A 22,609-nucleotide genomic window follows, 5' to 3' on the forward strand; every position below is an offset into this window, starting at 1 on the left:
ATGTAATCATCAACACTTCTCTTTAGTTTTTTTTTTTTTTGTGTGTGTGTCTGTCTATACTTTTTAAAAAAATGTTTAAATTTGTTGCAATTTGTTATACATGATAGCAGAATGCATTTTGACAAATGCACAAATGAAGCACAACTGCTGCTTCCTTTGGTGGAACATGCTACAGAGTCATACCAGTAGTGTAATCATGCATGTATAAAGGGTAATAATGTCCATCTCATTCCGCCATCTATCCCATCTCCACACCCTACCACCTCATTCCCTGCTGCACAATCCAAAGTTCCTTCACCCTCCCTCCAATTATGGATTAGAATAATTAGGAGTTTAGAAGACAAGCCTATTGTTGGAATCTTCAAGAGAGTTAATAGTTAATTACCAAGGGACGAGAAGCATTGAAATCATACATACAAGAATTTAGGGCCTTATTAAGGGAAGAGCAGGTCGAGGCAGTATTTATATTTAGACTTTGATCCTGGATAACAGGAAAATTAGAGAAAAATGTAGAGTGGAATGGACACATGCCTAGTATGCAAAATTGAATAGATGTTTGGACTAGAGATACAGATTTGGAAGGCAGCAGCTATTCTGTGTCCTGGTAAGCCTGCTTCACAAAGATTAAAAGATTTGTCTTTGTTAGGCTTAGGTCACTACTCAGAGAACACAGAATTCGCTGGGTGCAGTGGCACATGCCTGTAATCCCAGTGGCTCCGGAGACTGATGCAGGAGGATTGTGAGTTCAAAGCCAGCCTTAGCAATTTATTGTGACCCTAATCGACTCAGTGAGACCCGGTCTCTAAATAAAGTTTCAAAAAGGGACGGGCATGTGGCTTGGTGGTTAAGTGCCCCTGGGTTCAATCCTCAGTATCAAAAATAAACAAATATAATTCTTCATGGATCCTGATTGGTGGCAGTATTGTGTGTTCTTTCCCCCTCCCTCCCTCTCCTCCCACTCCCCACGGCTTTATTGTGATATAAATCACATACTGTGTAATTTACTCATTGGTTTTTCAGAGCTGTGTAACTGTCATTGCAATCAATTTTGAAATATTTTCTTTTCTGCAAGCAATCACATACCTATAAGCATGTGCAGTCATTCTCCATTTCCCCTTACCTCCCCAACCCAGTTTCCTATTTCTTATATGTTCCAGACATTTCATGTTATTGAAATCATAATATATACCTTCTTGTATCTAGCCTAATGGTTTTGAGATTTATCATGTCTCAATAACTTAATTCTTTATTACTTCCTGAAATTTCATTGATATCACATTATGTTTATTCATGAGGTGATGGACATTTTGACTTATTTTAGCCTTTTCACTATTGAGCATAATACTGCAGTTACACCCATTTGTGTATAGGTTTTTGTACGGACATGTATTTTCGGTTCTCTTAGATATATTCTCTACATCTTTACCAACACTTGTTATGTTTTTGATTATAGCCATCTAGTGGATGTGACATAGTATCTTATGGAATTGGTTTTGTCCTGCATTTCTTAATATGGCTAATGGTGTTGATCATATTTTCATGTGTTAATTGGCTGTTTGGCAAAATGTCTGTTTAGATCTTTCACCAGTTTTGTTCTGCTTTTTGTTTTGTTTTGGTACAGGAAATTGAACCTAGGGACAGTTTGCCAGTGAACAACATCCCTAGCCCTTTTTATTTTTTATTGAGATAGGGTCTCACTAAGTTGCTGAGGCTGGCCTTGAGTTTATGATCCTCTTGTTTCAGCCTCCCAAGGTGCTGGGATTACAGGCATGCACTACTATGCCCTGCTTTCACCCAGTTTTTAATTGGTTCATTTTTTTTTTTAAGAGTTGTTTCAGCTCATCATATATTTTAGATACAAGTTCCTTATCAAGTGTATATTTTTGCAAAAATTTTTGTCCTAATTCTCTGGGTTATCTTTTCGTGTTCTTGATGTTATTCTTTGAAGTGCAAAAGTTCTTAATTTTGGTAAAGTCCAGTTTATCCATTTTTCTTTTGTTGTTTATGATTTTGTTATCATTTTAAGCAATTGATTCTCAGAGTGTGATCCCTAGAACAGCAGTTTCGAACCTTATCTGGGAGCTTGTTAGCAATACAGATATTGGGGCCTTACTCCAGACCTACCAAAAACTATGGAGGTGGGGTTAGCTTATCTGTTTAAATAAACCTTCCAGGTGATTTGGGGTGGCAGTGGTGGCGGGGGGTGGGGGGAACCTTGCAGTTTGAGAATCCCTGTTTTTAGGGAAGAAGTTCTTCTGCCATTCTGAAGGATACTACAATTCCTTTCTTATACAATAAGTATAGGACTATAAATTGTACACAGTTATTATATTTCTAAAGCAGAGCCACAGGCTTAATGAGTATTATGAATGTTCTCAGTTCATAGTTTTGCCTACTTAAGATAGTGGCAGATTTCACATTTGTATTTATTTGTAAACATGTTTAATTTTCTTTCCCCCTGTAGACGTGCCACATTGCTTAGCGCCCGACAAGGAATGATGTCTGCTCGAGGAGACTTCCTAAATTATGCTCTCTCTTTAATGCGGTCTCATAATGATGAACATTCTGATGTTCTTCCAGTTTTGGATGTTTGTTCATTGAAGCATGTGGCCTATGTTTTTCAAGCCCTTATATATTGGATTAAAGCAATGAACCAGCAGACGACATTGGATACTCCTCAGTTGGAACGTAAAAGGTATAGTTTAAGAAATACTTGCTTGGTATGGTCTCTGCAGGGAAATTCTAGAGTAAAGGAGAACAGCAATGCAAAAGAAAAAAAGTGTAGGAACATTTATGTAAAAAAGTTTAACTTTTTTTCTGTTGCAGGTCCTAACTTAAAATGGGAAACCTAAGAATGCATTTAAGCTTCATACTTAAATAGTTCAGCCTGAGTACTTACTGTGTTTTCTATTTAGTGTGTTTACAGGTACTCACTATTTCTTGGGGTGATTTTTGCTTCTCTTTTTGTTATTGTAATACATTAGGCTGATTGGTAAATCATTTTCCAGAATCTGAAACTATACCATAGTGTTAGAAATCAGATATCAAACTGACCTCTTCAGTGTTTTTTTTTGTTTGTTTATTTGTTTTGGGTTCCCCTTGCCTTTGTTCCTGTTCAGATTATACAACTAATTTCATTTAAAACGATTCACTTGTCTTTTTTAAAGGACACGAGAACTTTTGGAACTGGGTATTGATAATGAAGATTCAGAACATGAAAATGATGATGACACCAATCAAAGTTAGTGCACAGAAAATCTGCTAATCTACTTCAAGAAATGGCTGCCTCAGTATTTCCCCTTCAAGCTTTTTAACTTCATTATTTTCTGTCTGGGTGGGAATTTCTCTTTTCTTCTCTATGTCCCATTTCTTATCGCTTCTGTCCATTTTTCTTTTACACATCCTTGCATTATATATTCCATAATTAAGGATTAAAGACCTGTTACAAACTTTTCAATATTGGATATTTTTCTTACTGTATTTCTTCTTTTTTACATTTGTCTCAGTTTTGTATTTACTAGATGTAGTAAAGAAAATTAAAATCACTTCTGAATATCAAAACTTTTAGCAGTTAATATAAACTAAAGAATTTTTTTTTTTCAAAACTTTTTATACCACAGTACTTGGGGATCTTCTATAGCCAACTTAGTTTTCTGTTACTATTTCAGTTAGAAGCTTCTTATTCTCAACTAGTACTTTTATTTAGCCTAACAGATGACTACTATTTTTGAGAATCCAGTCATAGGTAACAACACACTAAGCATTGCCCAAATTTTCTTTCATTAAGGAGAGTTGTTCCCAGTGTGTCGATCGATTGTTGAGATACATGAGTTGCCCAAGTTTATTTTACTGTGGTAAATAAATACTCAGATTACAGCTCCTAGGTATCTTTTCCTTTTGGAGTCATCAGTGAGTTGGGTCCTGATATGCTTAGGAATCTTGTTCTATATAGAAAGATACAAGAAGCACTAACCAGTACAGAATAAGAACAGTGTTACTGTTAAATTTTTTATTTTGCGTTTTAAAATTTTTGTAATATACATAAAATTTACCACTGTAACCATATCAAACTGTTATATTTTGAATTATAACTTTAAAATATCAAATTATGGACTATTAACTTGCTTTTGAGTTCATTATAATTTTTATAAAAAGATCAGGAATTTTGGATGCAACAGATTAATGGTCTTTTATTCTTCCCTAATAGTTATTTTTATTAAATAAAACATTTTATTTTTATATTTAGGTGCTACTCTGAATGATAAGGACGATGACTCTCTTCCTGCAGAGACTGGCCAAAACCATCCATTTTTCCGACGTTCAGACTCAATGACTTTCCTGGGGTGCATACCCCCAAATCCATTTGAAGTGCCTCTGGCTGAAGCCATCCCTTTGGCTGATCAGCCACATTTGCTGCAGGTAAATTAAACTGGTCTTAGGTTTCTTTCTAAATGCCATTTGTTTTAAGTGTTAAATATAACTAGAATATCTATTAAAATTTCAGCCAAATGCTAGAAAAGAGGATCTTTTTGGCCGTCCAAGTCAAGGTCTTTATTCTTCATCTGCCAGTAGTGGGAAGTGCTTAATGGAGGTTACAATGGACAGAAACTGCCTTGAGGTAAGATATAAAAGTCTGTGTAATAGAATGTTTGTTAAGAAGAACTTGTCTCAGTGTCTAGATTTTTAGAAATGCATTAATTCAGAATATTTTATTTCCCTAAATAATAGAGGTGTCCAAAATTCCTGCCTTACTTAATAACACCATAGAAGGAATTCCACCACTGTCATTAACTTGCTCTGTTAGGTCAGTTTTATTATGTGCTTTCTTTCACAGAGTTGATCGTTTCACAGTACTGACAATTTTAATATTCACATATATAATCCAAGTGATTTGGGAGGCTGAGGTAGAAAGATCATGAGTTTGAGGCCAGCCTCAGCAATTTAGTAAGACCCTGTCTCAAAAAGGCACTGAAGATGTAGCTCAGTGGTAAAGCATACCTGGGTACAGTCTTCAGTATACACAAAAAAAATTGTAGATAAAGAAGGTCACATTAGTGATATCTAACATTTATTGAGTAATTCTGGGTCTTGGGCACTATTTTAATATTTATAACCATGGTGAGTAGGAAGTGTTGTTAATCCTGATTTTATGGGTAAGAAATTAAGACATGAGAGATTATAAATAGATTTCATGTGAGAATGTCTGTTTCACATGGCAGATCTAGTTTACAGATTCAAGTCTGAATTTAGAGCCGAAGACATTTTTTGTCCTGAAAAAGTAGTAACGTAGAAAAAATGTAGTTGAATAGCATTTTTAAATTATCCTAAGTGGTGAAGGAGAATGCAATACTAAAAATGTGCAAGAGACTTAAGTACCAGAGGTATTGTAAAGATTCCTTCAGAAGTTCTCTTTACTTTGTACTGGAATTGATGGTCAGCCAGAGGAATCACACAAGACAAGACGAGGCTCTATACTTTATAGGCAAAGCTCCAGAAAGATTAACTTCTGTGTAATTTCTATGGAGCCTTACTAAGTTAAAATCTTAATTTGTTTTCTTAATGTATAACATTGAAATATAAAAATTCACAGGTTCTTCCAACTAAAATGTCTTATGCTGCCAATCTGAAAAATGTAATGAACATGCAAAATCGGCAAAAAAAAGAAGGGGAAGAACAGAATGTGCTGGCAGAAGAAACAGAGAGTTCAAAACCAGGGCCATCTGCTCATGATCTTGCTGCACAATTGAAAAGTAGTTTATTAGCAGAAATAGGACTTACTGAAAGTGAAGGACCACCTCTTACATCTTTCAGGTACTTGATAAGTGAAAGTTTTCTTTTTGTTGCATTACTTTCAAGCTATTAAAATTCTTTTAAAGAATTTTTATTTATAAATGTTTTATTTCATTTATACACAAATTTTTTCTTGGTTTTCTAGTTTATTAGATATTTACATATTAAAATTTTGTTTTCTAGATTTGGGGTGTGACTTGTCATTGTTTTTACTTTATTACTTTATTTTACATTGTTTTTATAGTACCTTGGGTTTTTTTTTGTTTTGTTTTTTGATATTTATTTTTTAGTTTTAGGTCGACACAATATCTTTATTTTACACTTAATGTGGTGCTGAGGATCGAACCCAGTGCCTCATGCATGCTAGGCGGGCACTATACCACTGAGCCACAACCCCAGCTCCTAGTACCTTGTTTTTAATGTTTAATAATTGGACTTAAAATATATATATATATCCATGTCAAATTGCCATTTATAGACTTGTGACCAACAGCTTAGCTAATGGGGACATATTGATAATTAGAAAAAGTAGAATATTCTGGATGCATGACTCGTACTTACTTGGGCTACTCTGCATGGTTCACAGATTGTGATACTCTAGCATGAGGCAGGTTTTGTTTACTTAAAAATTCATTAGTATATACTGTAGGTCAGTATGGGAAACTTTCAAATGATTTGTTTACACTTGGTTTTATGCCCTTTGGTTACAAGGTATCAGATAAATTTTAGAAGGAGTTAATGAGCTGGGTAATGAAAACAAGATACAACAGTCTAACAGTCTGTAGCTAAGGGACAGTGTGTAGATTGGAGTGGGACAATCTTCCCAGAGGCAATATGGCTGGAGCTGAGAGGTTTAGAATATATAGAATCAGATTGGAGGGGAGACCAGTTAGAAAGCTCTTATTATTCCACTTAGTGAGGAAAAGGAGGCTAAGGTAGAATACTGGCTTTGGGGATGGGAAAGAAATCTTGTAAGGAAGAGAAACTCAGATAAACTTTTTTTTACTCTGAAGAAACAGGAGGAAGAACTTGCTTCAAGTCTGTGCAAAAGGGGAAATAGATGGTAATAATGAAAAAGATCAGGAGGAAATGTCATTGCCTTGAGTCCATATTGACTTGTAGACATGTTGAGTTTGAATTGAGTATCACCGATGTAGCTATATTTAACAAATCAAAATTCTGGTTTATTGTGAGAAAATTTTATCTGGAGAGAGATCTGTGAATCACCTAAGTGGAGATGGACATTAGATTTTAAGGAAAAGAGGTAAAATGAAAGTTGAAGTTAGGAGGCACCCCCAGGATGATGTTCCAAGTAGTTGTGGAAATGTTTTTATTCGAACATAATTTGTAACACTTAAGACCTTAGAATATTTAAATACAAAGTAAATTACTAATATTGACCAGAATTTTGGGCATTAGTTAAATTATTTCCTCTCTCCCCTTAAATTCCTTATAGGCCACAGTGTAGCTTCATGGGAATGGTTATTTCGCATGATATGCTGCTAGGACGTTGGCGTCTTTCTTTAGAACTATTTGGCAGAGTATTCATGGAAGATGTTGGAGCAGAACCTGGATCAGTATGTATTTTGTATATTTTAAATTATTTTCTGCCTGATCAGAATATATTTCAGAAAGTAATTTTGTCATCCCCTCCCCCTTTAGATCTTAACTGAATTGGGTGGTTTTGAGGTAAAAGAATCAAAATTCCGCAGAGAAATGGAAAAACTGAGAAACCAGCAGTCAAGAGATTTATCACTAGAGGTAAAGGTATTTAGATTTTCTTACTATACTTACAGAATGCCATTTATATGAATTTAAAAATATCCAAAATAACAAATAGATCTTCTTAGGAATATGTATTTACAATTAAAACTTTAAAGAAATGGAGAAAAAAAATTAAAGAAATGATAATCCCCAAATTAGAATGTTTTTCTGGGCAAATTTAGAATCCTTTAGACCAAAGAGAGTTCAGTTTTTTTTTGTTTGTTTTAATGTGCTTGTGGATTTAAACAGTTTTGATATATTTCATTCCAGTGAGATTATTCTTTGTGTGTGTGTGTGTGTGTGTGTGTGTGTGTGTATGTTTGTGGTGCTGGGGATTGAACCTAGGGCCTTGTGCATGCGAGGCAAGCACTCTACCAACTGAGCTATATCCCCAACCCTCCAATGAGATTATTCTTACTGATGCGCTAGTTGTCTCCCTTTTTGACTGATTTTGAGTCCTTGTTAACATTATCCCAATAGTCTTTTTTTCTTATTTTCTAGTATTTTTTTATGTGCATTTCTGTCACAAACCTTAAAATCATCCATTTCTTCTAGAAGCCCCTGAATCTTTTTTGTAGGAAACTGTATTTTGAGATTGCATGTGGGTAGTTGGGTTGCTCATTTATACTGGGTTGATCATTGTTTTAAGATTTTTAGTGTAAGGAAATGCCCCCCCAGCTCCAACCTCAAGTCAAAAAAGAAAAATCACATTATGAATTCATAAAGATATTCCCAATTCAGATTCAAGATTTAGGACCACAAGGTTGTTTTGCTTGTTATTTTCATCTCTTACACCTTAAATCTTGTGTCTCCTTTGTTCCAAAGGGAAAATCCAACTTCTCAACAACATGAGTAAAATTATACACTTCCTTTCCCCCCCCACAGTATATACACAGCAGTCTTAGAATTACAGCATCTACACTTAACACCAACGGAATGGTTATTGAAAATAGTTTAATTTGTAGTTGTTTGTCCTTAAATCATACACAGAGATAGACAAATTGGTTTTACTCACATGAAATAATTCCTCTTTGTGGTTTTTAGGGCCTTTTGTTTCATTTTGATTTCAGTTTTTAGGAATTGTCTTCTCTGTTGGTTTAAAAAGTAAAGTATAAATATAAATAAATAGTTTAATATAAACTATATTTTATATTATACTAATTATGTAAAATATATATATAATGTTGCAAAGTCAACTTTACAAGAAGGTATATTCAGAGATGTCTAGTTTCCATTGTTCACCATTTAAAAAAGTGTATTCCCCCATTTAAAAAAATTGTATGTTCATTACTCATTTCCCCTTACATCCCCAGCATACTATGTTTTTCCCCCAGTTAACAGTATATCCAGTATAGCCATAGCTTTATACTGAGAAGTGTTCCCCCTTTTATAAATGCTTAATGTAGTGTATTTTATGGTTTCTAACCAATGTTTCTAAGCAAGCCCCCTATGACTAGACATTTGGGTTTGTTTTCTAGTTTTTTGCTATCCCAGATAGTGTAGTCAAGTCAACAATGGTCATACCTTGTGTTTGTTTCTCAGTTTTGCTAACGTGTCTGTGAAGTATATTCCTAGACAGCATTGCTGGGTCTACAGCATATGTGCATATATAATTTTCCCAGATATTGGCAAGTACTTCTGCATAGTGGTGTTTTTGTTTTTGGTATGTGTGTATGTATGTATGTGTATGCATGTATCTTACTGTCGGTATGAAAATGATTGACACACCATAATCTTTCTGGCAGTTTGTTGTTGAGATTTTTGGCTAATCTGATTAGGTAAGGAATGACATTTTAGTATAGTTTCAATTTGGATTTCTCTTATTTTAAGCTAGGCATGGTGATACATGCCTATAATCCCAGTGACACAGGAGGCTGAGGCAAGAAAATCACAAGTTCAGGCTAGCCTCAGCAACTTAGCAAGACCCTCTTTCAAAATATGAAAAGAACTGGGGGGTGTAGCTCAGTGATTAAGCACTCTTTGATCCAATCCTCAATACCCTCTCCACCAAAAAACTTTCGTATTTAGGATCAGGTTATTTTGTTTAATGAATGCAATGTATTTTGCCTATTCTACAAAGTTTTTTTTTCTTAACACTTTATACATTCTTTATGTATCTTTAGAATGATATACAGTTGCTCATGAATATGCATCTTTTTGCTAGAAGGTGTACATGTTTTTCCAATTATTTTACTCCACTTTGCTTGTTTTCTTTTATTAAGGAATTCATTTTTTAAAAAATTAATTTGGAATTTATCCTAGTTTATCCCAAAATAGAATAAATTGTTTTCCAGTAGTTTTGAAAACAAAATATTCAAATTGAATTAAATTCTATTGTCCTGATTTAATGCAGAACATTCTAATTTGCTTTAGAATGTATAAGCTTCTAACAACCCAGTACTTGTAAGTTGAAAATCTAACTAACTGTCAGAGAAAATGTAAAATTCATTTTTTCAGATTTTACATAGAAAATTTCAAAGTGATTTCCAGTGATGGATTTACTACTTTTGGGCATGTTTTAATAGGTTGATCGGGATCGAGATCTCCTCATTCAGCAGACTATGAGGCAGCTTAACAATCATTTTGGCCGAAGATGTGCAACTACTCCAATGGCTGTCCACAGAGTAAAAGTCACATTTAAGGACGAGCCAGGAGAGGGCAGTGGTGTAGCACGAAGTTTTTATACAGCCATTGCACAAGCATTTTTGTCAAATGAAAAGTTGCCAAATCTAGATTGTATTCAAAATGCCAACAAAGGTACCCACACAAGTAAGTACAGACTAGTGTCATAACAAGCAAAAATTACTTCCTTGTTCATCAAAATAGTAATAATAATGCTTATGAATCTTTTTCGTGAATTTTAATGCACATTTACAATTTCATATAATTTTATTCTAGATTAATTGCTTATTTACTGCCACATTTGCTAGATGTTTATGATTGTAGTGGTTTCTCATATCAGTTGTTATTTATTTCAGGAGTTCAGTGTGGGTGTGAAAAATATGGTGATATAAAAATTCAGTAAGCAAACTGCACTTAGTATTCCCTCTACCTCCTGTATTAATTGATACAGATATTTGAGAAGAAAATGCAGTTTTCTAGATAGGCTATACTAAGTATGATTTACAAACTTGTTTCTAGTCCCCCATGAGTTAAGGAGCTTGCACCCAAATGTATACCAGCATGACTTAGCTCACTATTTTAATTTAAAAAGCCCCCCCCCCCCTTAAAGTAAGGCTTTCTGTATTAACATCCTTGAGAAGAGTTCAAGCTTTTTACCTAATTAAGAAACAACACTTTGGAGTGAGGGCTCTTAACCTAATTTCAAGATTCCAGTTAGCAAATTTAAGAAATCAGTAAGATTACAAAAGCTTCATGAGTTGATAATTGCTAATTCATGTCAAGTATGGCAGAAGATTGTCAGCCCTGTCAGTGGACTGATAATAATAATTGAACAAATAAAATTCTGAATTTTACCTGTTTATCACTAGGGTTCTGTAAACTACCACCATAAAAACCGAATGAGCTGTTTAAAGGAAAGAGAGTGAAAAAATGGGGAGAGTTCACCAGCTTTTCATCATCATTTTTACCATCTGACTTTCTATAGTCTCATCATAAAAATAGTTTAACAGATTTTGAATATGGAAACTTAGCAAATGCCTTAGGAAACCATACTCTAGCTTGGGGTTACAAATTTTAAAATAATTATAGCTAATGTTCTAGTGGCCTATAATGCTTTAGTGCCAAAAATTAAGAATAAAGAAGATATTTAAATTACTAATCAGTAAGACATCTCAAGATTATTTGTAGTGAAATTAACATAAACCTAGTTGCTATATTTTATTTCACAGCTTTGACATGACCAGGGGAAGAATACATTTCACAAATACTGAAATGAACTTCTTTGATGTGCCAGGTGTATTCGGTACAATCATCTGCAACCCTCAAAATCAAAGGGACAGTGGGAGAAAGGCACTAGCAACACAGATAATTAAAAGGAAGATGGTGTTGAGCTGTCATGTCTTCTTGTGTTTGACTTATTGCTTTGCATTGACTGAAATTTAATGTATTCACATTTACATTTATCCACATAAGCTGTATTTCAACCTTTTCTCCTAGGTTTAATGCAGAGATTAAGGAACAGAGGAGAGAGAGATCGGGAAAGGGAGAGGGAACGGGAAATGAGGAGGAGTAGTGGCTTGCGAGCGGGTTCTCGGAGAGACCGGGATAGGTATGAAGATTTTGTATCTTATTTTGAATACCAGCATTTTGGATGAATTGAATGTTGGCTTATAAAGGAAAGAATCTATCTATGTACGATTTATTTATTTAAGAAAATCAGCTTTAATATTTGGACATAAGCTAATTATCTGTCTATTGCTAAGAAGTTCTGAATTAAAAACCCAGAGGCAGTTGAAATTAAATTATCCATTTGAATTCTTAATTATTTGACATTTTTACTATCTTTAATATCATTCTTTTTTTACCTCTCTTAAAATCTTATTGTGGCAAATTGTGCTGCTTAAATCCTTTGATTTTTCTCTTGTTAGATGGGTCACATTTTACTTTGGCCCATAATTTTCAGGAATTATGATTGTGGATGATTTCTTGTCTTCTGGTCTTTGCAGATCCTACCCCCCTTACAATCAAATTACACATTGCAAATTCATAGATTTTCAAGTGACAAAATGTAGACAATTTTTATTTTCCAGCTCTTATGTATTTAGGTATCATTCCACCTTGGTACCACAGCTGGAATAATTTATATGCTCTTGTTTTCTCATTGTGCTGATAATTTCACTTTGCAGTCAAAGTAAGTGAACTCAAAAGCTTTCTTCCTCTTACAGAGATTTTCGAAGACAGCTTTCCATTGACACAAGGCCCTTCAGACCTGCCTCCGAAGGAAATCCTAGTGATGATCCTGATCCTTTGCCAGCACATCGGCAGGCACTTGGGGAGAGGCTTTATCCCCGTGTGCAAGCAATGCAACCAGTACGTAATGTGCAGTTAGCTGACTCTTAACTGGTTGTGGCTTTTTTTGCTTTTGAATTGAAATGGCCATTTAAAAGAAAAACCGTCAACTACTACCTTTATTTAATTTGTATGTAATGCTGAGGATCTAACTGAAGGCCTCACACACACTAGCTGTGTGTGTGCTCTACCTCTGAGCCACAACCCCAGCCCCTCCTCTTGTTTTTCTTTAAAGCACATGCATGAACACAAATTTCTTTTTGTTTGGCTTGACTGTAGATTTTGACAAGCAGTTTTAGAGAGTAGGCAAGTAACATTTGTTTATCATTTATAGGCATTTGCAAGTAAAATTACTGGCATGCTGTTGGAATTATCCCCAGCTCAGCTGCTTCTTCTTCTAGCAAGTGAAGATTCTCTGAGAGCAAGAGTAGATGAGGCCATGGAACTCATTATTGCACATGGACGGTAATGTGTACAATTGGGAAGGCCTATCAGTTTAAACATCAACTGTTTTGTTTTTAGTATGTGTGTGCCACCATATCTTAAATCTTATACCATAAAGTATGATATTTTAATAATTTTTATTAAGTGGTGGCTTAGAATCTATAAGAGCTTGGCTCTCTGATGAAGAAAAAATAATGGAAATAGAGTGTATATATTCATGGAATTTAAAAACCTAAAATTTAACATGCAGCCTGTAAAGTAGTTGTGTTTTGTTTGTGCATGATTATATGAACATATTTTATAGCAAAAGAATAAAAAACCAGAACTAATTAAATTTCATGGATTTTAAAAACCCAATCATGATTTTGTTTTAAAATGGTAGTGTTTTATTAGTCACTTTGGTTCTAAAAGGTCTTCTATATACTTGATGTTTAGGAATTGCTTCCAAGAAGTACATCTCAAATTCTCCACCAGAATACCCCTTGTGGCAAGAGGTCATATTATACTCAAAGAATCTTGGAGTGTAGCACCTAACTTCTTGCCATAAGTATGAAATTTATTTTAGTCCCCTGATTCACATTAGAAATTCATGCAGGTTTTGCTTTCTATTTTGTAATATGTTTGTTTGCTTTAATATAAATCTAAAATATTTAATAGTTAAATTACGTACCCCTCTATTTCCACGGTGACAAATAAAAATGATATTAGGAAGATGTACCATATTTACTCTGTGACTTCTATCCTAGGCCTACTCTTAAGTTGAAGCTTTGAAGATTTGATTATTTTATATGAAATTTTCTGTGCTGCTGGGGATTGAACCCAGGGTCTCGTGCATACTAGGCAAATACTATGTCATTAAGCTACAAGCCCCAACTCTTTAATAAAAAATTGTTATTTCTTCCCAATCATGTTTTTGAAAGAATGAAATTAGGTACATTGCTACAGGTGTATAAGCAATCAGGCTGAGCACTGAACTGAAACAGCCACTTCAAAAGCTTTTGAATGGTCCAGTCCAGAGACTGTTGGTTAAAGTTTATTTTTTTATGTATTCTGCATCTCTGGACTTTTATGTATATTTTCTTTATTCCTTTGCCTTGTCTCTAGAGCTATCAGCGCACACTATTATAGTTTAGCCATTATGGGAAAATTTCAAAAGAATGTGCATTTTGGTTAAAAAAGATTTACACATATTTATGTATACATATTATATATACGTATATATAAATGTTACTAAATTAGTAGTACTTTTTTGATTGAGTAAAACTAACGCACGGTATCAACTGCTTTCCTCCTGGCTTTATGGAGCAATGAATTTATTAATAGTATTCTAGAATTAGTAAATATGCTATAGAACTTCAGTCCTTATTTGTGATTGCTTCCTAAACAATTCTTCTGTGTTTCTGCAATGCTTGCTCTGAGCTTAAGTTCCAGCTCTTTGGTGAAGACAGCGTTTATTTTGACTTAAATCAGGTAGTCTTTAGCCCATTATCATGAATTATACATGTAACATCACGTGGGTTTTTAAAATATATATTATTGATGTCTCTGCTCCTCAGAACCACATTATAAGAAGTGTCTTGGATACTTGTTAATCCCAAATCTTAAATTTAATAATGAATTCTTGGAAAATTTTTTATGTATTCTCCATACCATACTAAATTATAAATGTTTCAGTTGTCTGGAAAATGAAAGGTTCTTGTTTGTTTTTAGGGAAAATGGAGCTGATAGTATTCTGGATCTTGGATTATTAGACTCCTCAGAAAAGGTACAGGTAAGAGCTGTATTCTTTAATAGATACTTTGAATTTAAATTATAAGGAAATTGGGAGAAAAGTAGGATATGGGAACTAAATAAGTAATTTTGTAAGTAAAATACATGATTACAGTAGAGAAAGAGAAGCCAAGATAATTATATAATTGTTATATATGCATTCGATATAATGAACTGAATAACAGAGAAGAAGAGAGGCAGGCAAAATTCCAAGACTCATTCCTCAAGGCCCCAAAGGTGCAGAGATACATGTGGTATCACAGCAAGGGAAGCTTCTTAGGACATGATGTATTTCATTGCATATATCTTACTCTAAAATCTATTGGAGAACTTACAGTGCCGACTAGGAGAGCATACACATTACAATCAATCAGTTAATCACTGTGTGTGTGTATGGTAAAGTTGATCCTGTTACTTCATTTTACCTGGAAACAGACTTTGAGACTAAAGTATAAACCACTGCCCAGCTCTCAGACTATTCCAAGTGGTGCATATGAAGGATATGTACAAACATCTTAGTAAAAGCTTTGAGAACTCATCATTGGAATCCTTATAATACTACACCCCCTCATCAACCAGCCAGTCTTCCATATTATTTTAACATAACCCGTTTTCACAACTTGATATTAGAAACGTTCAATATACAAATATTCAAAGGCTCTAAAATTTAATTATTCAGCATATAAATAACCATGAGACTGGCTACTTGTCCCAGGAAAGGAACACAGTAGATGGCATCTGTGAGGTGATCCATTTGTTGGGATTATCAAAGACTTTATCTCATGTTGTATAAGATAATGAATGAAAAGATACAGGAAATAGAAAGTATAAAAGTGAGAACCAAATACATTTTAAGATTAAAAGTACAATACCTGAAACAAATTTTTAGTTGGATAGGTATTCAAAAGTAGAATGAATGTGACAGTCCCTTCTGAATAACAGAAAAAGATTTAAAACAAAGAATAGTTTCAGAGCTTTTGGAACAATATCAAAACATATAACATTAATGTCTTTGGAGTACTCCCAGAGGAAGAGGAGAAAGAAATTGCTTTGGAAAAATTTTTTGAAGAAATAATGGCTGAAAATAAATTTGGTATAAGACATAGATTTACAGATTTGAGTGAACTTCAAACAGTATAAATAAAAAGAAAACTATGTCCAGACACATCATAATTTACTGTGATTAATACAAAGATAATTATCTGTAAAGCAGCTAAAGAATGGTGTCCAAGATACAGGGAAAAAGTGAATTGAAAGATAGTAGGTTTCGTACCAGAAACTACAGAGGCCAAAAGGCAGTGCTAAAAACAGGAAATTCAGAATTTTTTATCCAGTGAAAATATCTTCAAATATTAAGGTGAAAGAAACTAACGTGAGTTGCATTAAGTAATTTTTATTTTTATAACAGGTGAAAGACTTTATGTACATGAGGTTTGTGTACCACAGTTCTGAAAAAGTGAATTAAGTTTACCTCTAATATTGTTAGACACATTTAAATATGAATGTTCTGCCTTCCTGACTTTGAAAGATTTCAGAGAACCAGTTCATACATTTCTTTTTCTTTTTTTCCTCTTTTGTGGTACTTGGGATTGAACCCAGGGCCTCATACTTGCTAGGCAAGTGCTCTACTGTTGAGCTATATCCCCAAGCCTTATATATTTCAGGATAGTGGTGGGGTAATAGCAGTTGAACCCAGGGGTACTCAACCACTAAGCCACATCTCCAGCCCTTTTTATTTTTTGAGATGTGGTCTTGATAAATTGCCTAGGGCCTCACTAAGTCGCTGAGGCTGGCATGGAACTCAGAATCCTCCTGTCTCAGCCTCTGGAGGCACTGGGATTACAGCCATGCACCAATACATTTCATTTTTTAAAAAATGAATATTGATGCTTAATCTGTAGCATTCTGTTTTTAGGAAAACCGAAAGCGTCATGGCTCTAGTCGAAGTGTTGTAGATATGGACTTAGATGATACTGATGATGGTGATGACAATGCCCCTTTGTTTTACCAACCCGGAAAAAGAGGATTTTATACTCCAAGGCCTGGCAAAAACACAGAAGCAAGGTTGAATTGTTTCAGGAACATTGGCAGGTAAAATATCTCTAAAAATTATTACATTTGAGGGGAGGAAGGGTGCTGGGGTTTGGACCCAAGGCCTTGTGCATGCTAAATGTGCTTTCTACCACTGAGCTACATCCCCAGCCTCTTAAGTTCTTTTAAAAACTACAGTTGAATGAGATTTTCTAAAATATTAATGTGTGTCAGCCCCACTCCTCCAGTGGGGCTGACCTCTATCAAACACAAGATCCTCCTGCCTAACCTCCATAATAGCTGGGATTTTAAGTATGTGCCACTGTGTCTGGATATAACACATTAGTTTTAAAACTGGGCTTATGTTCTGTTTCATAGTGGATAGAAATAAAGCTGTAGAGAATTTCTTAATCATATGAATGCTTATGTATCTATGTGTGCAGTAGTGTATTCTAAATATATTTTTTAATTAAAATTTATTTTTTTCTGTTTTTGTTTTTAGGATTCTTGGACTATGTCTGTTGCAGAATGAACTATGTCCCATCACATTGAATAGACATGTAATTAAAGTACTGCTTAGTAGAAAAGTAAGTAATTTTGATTAGCATAACTGTTTTTACAAAGATTCTTTTTATAAATAATATTCCAATGTGACATACGTAGAATCTTTTGTATCTGGAGGAGATGGCATAGTAGAGTAGGGTACACAGGTAGGTAGCTTTGGGTCTGACAGATTATGGATCCTATTGCAGATAAATCCCCTAACACTTTTTGGCATATACATTTGTAAAGTGGTAAAGAAATAGCATCATGACTAGCAAAGAGTAGTAGCCAGTAAATTTTATCCACTATAATTAGTTGTAGCAGGTGGCAGTGGAAGAGAGTAGCAGTATTGAAAGAACATTCCAGTTTCAAAAATATATGTAATATTTATGTGGGGGGGGCAAAAGAATATAAGAAAACATAGTATAACATGCTTAGTATTTATTTTCAGGTAATGGAATTAGCCTATTTTGTGTTTTGATAGTTTTAACAGGCCTGTACATTTCTTTGTGATGGAGGGAGAGGGGAAAGCCTTTAAAATTGATGTATAATGCTAATTATGCAGCTTTTGATTTACAACAGCAACAGAAAAACTGTTTCTAAAGGTATTGTAAATTGACACAAAATAGCAAATATCAAATTCTTTTTTAGATGCATGTCACATCTGATAAATTAGAATCATCAAAGCTATAATCTAATAATTTAATCAAACCCACTGATGAACATTGTTCTCTATTAAATACAAACATCCCATTATATGTAATGTAATTTGGTGTTGTTCCCCACCCCCTGTAATTTGTGCCCTATTCTAGTTCTTTTTGTGTGTGTGTATATGTGTTTTAATATTTATTTTTTAGTTGTAGTCGGACACAATACCTTTATTTTATTAATTTATTTTTATGTGGTACTGAGGATCGAACCCAGGGTCTTTCAAGTGTGAGGCTAATACTCTACTGCTGAGCCACAACTCCAGTGCCCCCGCCACCCCCCATGAAGTTCTTAATAACTGTTATTGTTCTTAGAACTAGACTGAAATCTCAGTAACATGGAGAGGTTAATATGTTGAGTTTTTAATAATGTATACTGAATAGCTCATAGATTCAAGTTTAACTCAGTGATTTGACCTTGTACAAGTTACTGAATTTCTTTGAGCATCAGATTTATCAACTGGATTTGATAAATCTGTATTTTTAAAAATTTTTATCAAGAACAAATAGATGTATATTTAGTTGAGAACCAGCTGCTGCACATAATCATTGTTCAGTAAATAATACTGGCTTTTCTTTTTTCTTGTAGTACTGGGGATGGAACTCAGGACTTTGTATACCTAGGCAGTACTGTACCACTGAGCTACATTCCCAGCTCTTAAAAATTTTTGAGGCAGGGTCTTGCAGGTCTTGAACTTAACAATCCTCCTGCCTCAGTAGCTGGAATTATGGCATGTGCTATGGTGCCCAACTAGTGGTAGTTTTTTAAATCAAATTTTTAAAACTTTATCATGCTGTTGACACTCCCCCCCACACACACTTTTTGTACTTTGACTCTGACAATACATTTCATTTTCAAAAAAAACATTAAATTTTACCTCTTCAAAGTAGTTTCATATATTTAGTGGGAAATTCTTTATCAGTATATCTTCAAATTAATTAAGATTCTTTATCACAGATAATAATTTATTAATGTTTCTTTCATAATTTGAGTTTCATATGATTACGTCTTAGGTCAACTGGCATGATTTTGCCTTTTTTGACCCTGTAATGTATGAAAGTTTGCGGCAATTAATCCTCGCTTCTCAGAGTTCAGATGCTGATGCTGTTTTCTCAGCAATGGATTTGGCATTTGCAATTGACCTGTGTAAAGAAGAAGGTGGAGGACAGGTAAAGCATATACAGTTTTCTGATTCTGGCAAGAGAACTGGGTTAATTTGTTGTGCTGCTGCTTCATACAGAAGCAGTTTAGGAAGAGAGAGAAAGATGTGTGCACACACTGAGAAAGAGAAGCAAGCATAGCTGGATATGAACAGAGAGATGACTTAGGAATTAGTGATACAGACTGAGAATAGAAGGGGATTTTTCTACTTACTCAGGTCTTAAAACTCTTAGCTCTTTAGATTTAAAAATTCTAGGAAATTAAGATTTTTGTTAACTGTTAACTTACTATATTTCTTGGATAAAATTGTCTTCATTGTTGAATTTTTCACAGGTTGAACTCATTCCTAATGGTGTGAACATACCCGTGACTCCCCAGAATGTGTATGAGTATGTGCGGAAATATGCAGAACACAGAATGTTGGTAGTTGCAGAACAGCCATTACATGTAAGTGTTTTCTAGAAAGTGTTAAGTCATGTGATAAAGCATTTTTTGTCTGGAAAAGCATTTTTTGTTTGGAAAGGGTGCTTGTGGGGCTGAAATGTAGTTCTTTCAGGGTCGTATCACCAATAATATATATTGGGTGATCTGCTAGAAGTATTTACAGGACTCAGGCTTACTAGAAGAAGGACCCACAGCAAGATTAGGGGAAAGGATCCATTAGGCAGATTCTGGCGGAATTCAGGTGCAAGCTTCCAAAGTTCTCTGCGTGGGCTGTCACACCACAGCTCTTCCTTAGCTCTGAAATGCAGCAATGTGTTGTATAGTGTGTCTGATTTTTGAAGCCTGCCTAGATGTCAGACCAGAGTTTTTATTGGAGGTTGTTAGTCCTGTGGCTTTTTTTTTTTTAAACTGTGCAGCCAGCCATGATTACTAAAGTTCCAGACTCTTAGAGGAAAGCACATGTGAAATCACATTATTTGCACAAATAGTCTGTGCAAATTCTTACAGCTGGGTTCATTGAGGGACACTCGAAAATCCAGGTTCTTTGATATCAGCCAAGCCCAACAGGCCCTTCTAAAATCAGGTCTCTTGGTAACTTTTTCCATTTCCAGGGTAAAATGTTTATGTAAATTTATTACTCATAGTGTCATATTTGTTTATTTTTTAATTTATTTTTTTAGTCATATGTTTCTGATCTCAAGAGTTCAGGTTAGGTCATAGTTCACTACCCTCCAGATATTAAGTTTGAATATGGAAGGTTTTTTGTTGTCATTCTCATCTAAGATGCTGACAGGAGAGAACACTTTTGGCAAATTGAAGCTATTCTTATATAATGACCAGCTTGTTTGTTATTAACACAATTTTAAAAATAATTTTAGTTAACTGTTAGTGTCTAAAAATATTTATTTTTTAAACCTGTGACCTATTCACTTGCCTTTCTCCCCTTCCTTTTGAATCTATGAAATAAATTCAAAATACAAAACTGTTTTTTGGTTTAAAATGGAAAGTGACATTCTTATAGAAGTTGGATTTTTTTAACAGTTCAAACATGTTATGTGGAAAATAAAGTACTTATTGTAACAAAAGGATAATTTTTAAAATTCTCTAGGCAATGAGGAAAGGTCTACTAGACGTGCTTCCAAAAAACTCATTAGAAGATTTAACAGCAGAAGATTTTAGACTTTTGGTAAATGGCTGTGGTGAAGTTAATGTGCAGATGCTGATTAGTTTCACCTCTTTCAATGATGAATCAGGTAGGAATTTCTGTAAATGTTTACTTAAGGAATAAAATGTATAAGTGTGTGGTCAGCATTTTCCGAGTTTCTGGTTCTTCAACCTTATTACAGGATCTGGGAAATACAATGTTATCCATTATTTTTAATGGTATGATTGCACTAAATAACATTTTGGTAGCTTAGCATTAGGTTATTTTGATTCTAATGTGGAATAACTGTTTTAGGTTTTAAAAAAAACGTGGTTTAAAGAATGCAAGTAAAAATTCTTTGTGGTCAGCATAGGATTTGTATATACTGATGTTCTATTGGCCCTTCCTGATTCATGTGTCTTCAGATCTAAAAAATTTGATTGCACGATGTTTGTTTTGTAGAGCCGGACCCATTCACACTCACAAAGACATGACAACACACAAATACATGGAGAATCTAGAATAAAGATTAGTGTAGTGATAATTTTTCTAGAATAAACTTTATCTCCAGTGTTTTATTCTACAGTTCAGAATAAAGGGACTTTGAAAGTCCCTAGACTAGCCTTGAGTTGTATTTTTTTTTAAATGTGAGTTTTCCCCTCCATAATTTTTATTGATGCTTTATACTTAAACATGATAGTGGAATTTGTTGTATATCCCCAGCCCCATAGTCCTGAGTTTTTAACTGCAACTATATAATAAACATTGGAAGCTCTAAGAAGTTTGCTGTAAAAGAATTATACCTATAGGGGTTGGAGTTGTAGCTCAGTGTTAGAGCACTTGCCTAGCACGTGTGAGGCACTGAATTCAATCCTCAGCACCACATAAAAATAAAAGGTATTGTGCCCATCTACAGCTAAAATATATATATATATATATATATATATATATATATATATATATATATATATATATATATATATTAAAAAAATTTATACCTACAGTCCCAAAATTATTACATACATAAAGATAACCAACTTTTTCCCTTTTATTTTTCAGTTTTGCAAGCAGCTTTAGCCAAATTATAAACACTAAATTTGGGTACATTTTTTCTTCATGCCTGGAAATTGTTTTGTGCTTTTTAGTGTAGCTCTCAACACATTAAGAATTTGTCTCATTTATAAACAAAAATCTAGGAGAGAGACAAAATTTCTGCCCAAGGACCAGATCCGCACTATAGGCATCATTCCAAAGCTTTAGAAATGTAGATTCTTTTGTTCCCTCTACTTACCCCGCAGACTCAGTGAATGACAATCTGCTTTTCAGAAGATCTATGTCATTTATAAACCCATTCATCTAAGAAGCTTAGGACATGAGAAGAATCATGATTTACAAACAGATTTTAAAATCTGATTATCACTTTTGAGAATAGTGGTTCATTTTTCTTGTTTTGGTTGTCTTAAGGCTGGATTGGCTAATCAACTACAGAGCTTTTTACATTATGCATATGGTCCTAATTTGTGTAAAGAATTAGACCCCTCAAATGTTAAATGTTAATTTTTGTATTATAAGAAGTTTATAGTACTAATATAGAATATTGAATTTATATTCTTCATTCTTAGGAGAAAATGCTGAGAAGTTACTGCAGTTCAAACGTTGGTTTTGGTCAATAGTAGAGAAAATGAGCATGACGGAACGACAAGATCTTGTAAGTTAAAACCTTCACAAAATTGGAAAATGTAGTGGTTTGTTGTTGCTGCTTTTTTTTTTTTTTTCCCCTCTTTTGTTGGGGGCGGATGGAATGGGTGCTGGGGATTGAACCCAGTCCTCAGACATGGT

General features: G+C 34.2%; 1 protein-coding gene across 4 annotated transcripts in view; it reads left to right on the forward strand.

Annotated features, from left to right (window-relative positions):
* Window positions 1–22,609, forward strand: part of Ubr5 (ubiquitin protein ligase E3 component n-recognin 5) — a 131,415-nt gene that overhangs the window by 103,366 nt on the left and 5,440 nt on the right. For all 4 annotated transcript variants that reach the window (XM_077801346.1, XM_077801349.1, XM_077801347.1 and 1 more), the window contains exons 41-58: window positions 2,465–2,695; window positions 3,168–3,241; window positions 4,247–4,419; window positions 4,505–4,618; window positions 5,591–5,811; window positions 7,247–7,367; window positions 7,453–7,551; window positions 10,080–10,323; window positions 11,674–11,785; window positions 12,402–12,546; window positions 12,860–12,990; window positions 14,680–14,740; window positions 16,655–16,830; window positions 17,273–17,357; window positions 19,035–19,190; window positions 19,516–19,629; window positions 20,735–20,879; window positions 22,393–22,478. In XM_077801346.1, the coding sequence (XP_077657472.1) occupies window positions 2,465–2,695; window positions 3,168–3,241; window positions 4,247–4,419; window positions 4,505–4,618; window positions 5,591–5,811; window positions 7,247–7,367; window positions 7,453–7,551; window positions 10,080–10,323; window positions 11,674–11,785; window positions 12,402–12,546; window positions 12,860–12,990; window positions 14,680–14,740; window positions 16,655–16,830; window positions 17,273–17,357; window positions 19,035–19,190; window positions 19,516–19,629; window positions 20,735–20,879; window positions 22,393–22,478 (2,488 nt within the window). The remainder of the gene's footprint in view (window positions 1–2,464; window positions 2,696–3,167; window positions 3,242–4,246; window positions 4,420–4,504; window positions 4,619–5,590; window positions 5,812–7,246; window positions 7,368–7,452; window positions 7,552–10,079; window positions 10,324–11,673; window positions 11,786–12,401; window positions 12,547–12,859; window positions 12,991–14,679; window positions 14,741–16,654; window positions 16,831–17,272; window positions 17,358–19,034; window positions 19,191–19,515; window positions 19,630–20,734; window positions 20,880–22,392; window positions 22,479–22,609) is intronic.

This window comes from Urocitellus parryii, chromosome 7 (assembly GCF_045843805.1).
Source record: "Urocitellus parryii isolate mUroPar1 chromosome 7, mUroPar1.hap1, whole genome shotgun sequence".
Lineage (NCBI taxonomy): Eukaryota > Metazoa > Chordata > Mammalia > Rodentia > Sciuridae > Urocitellus > Urocitellus parryii.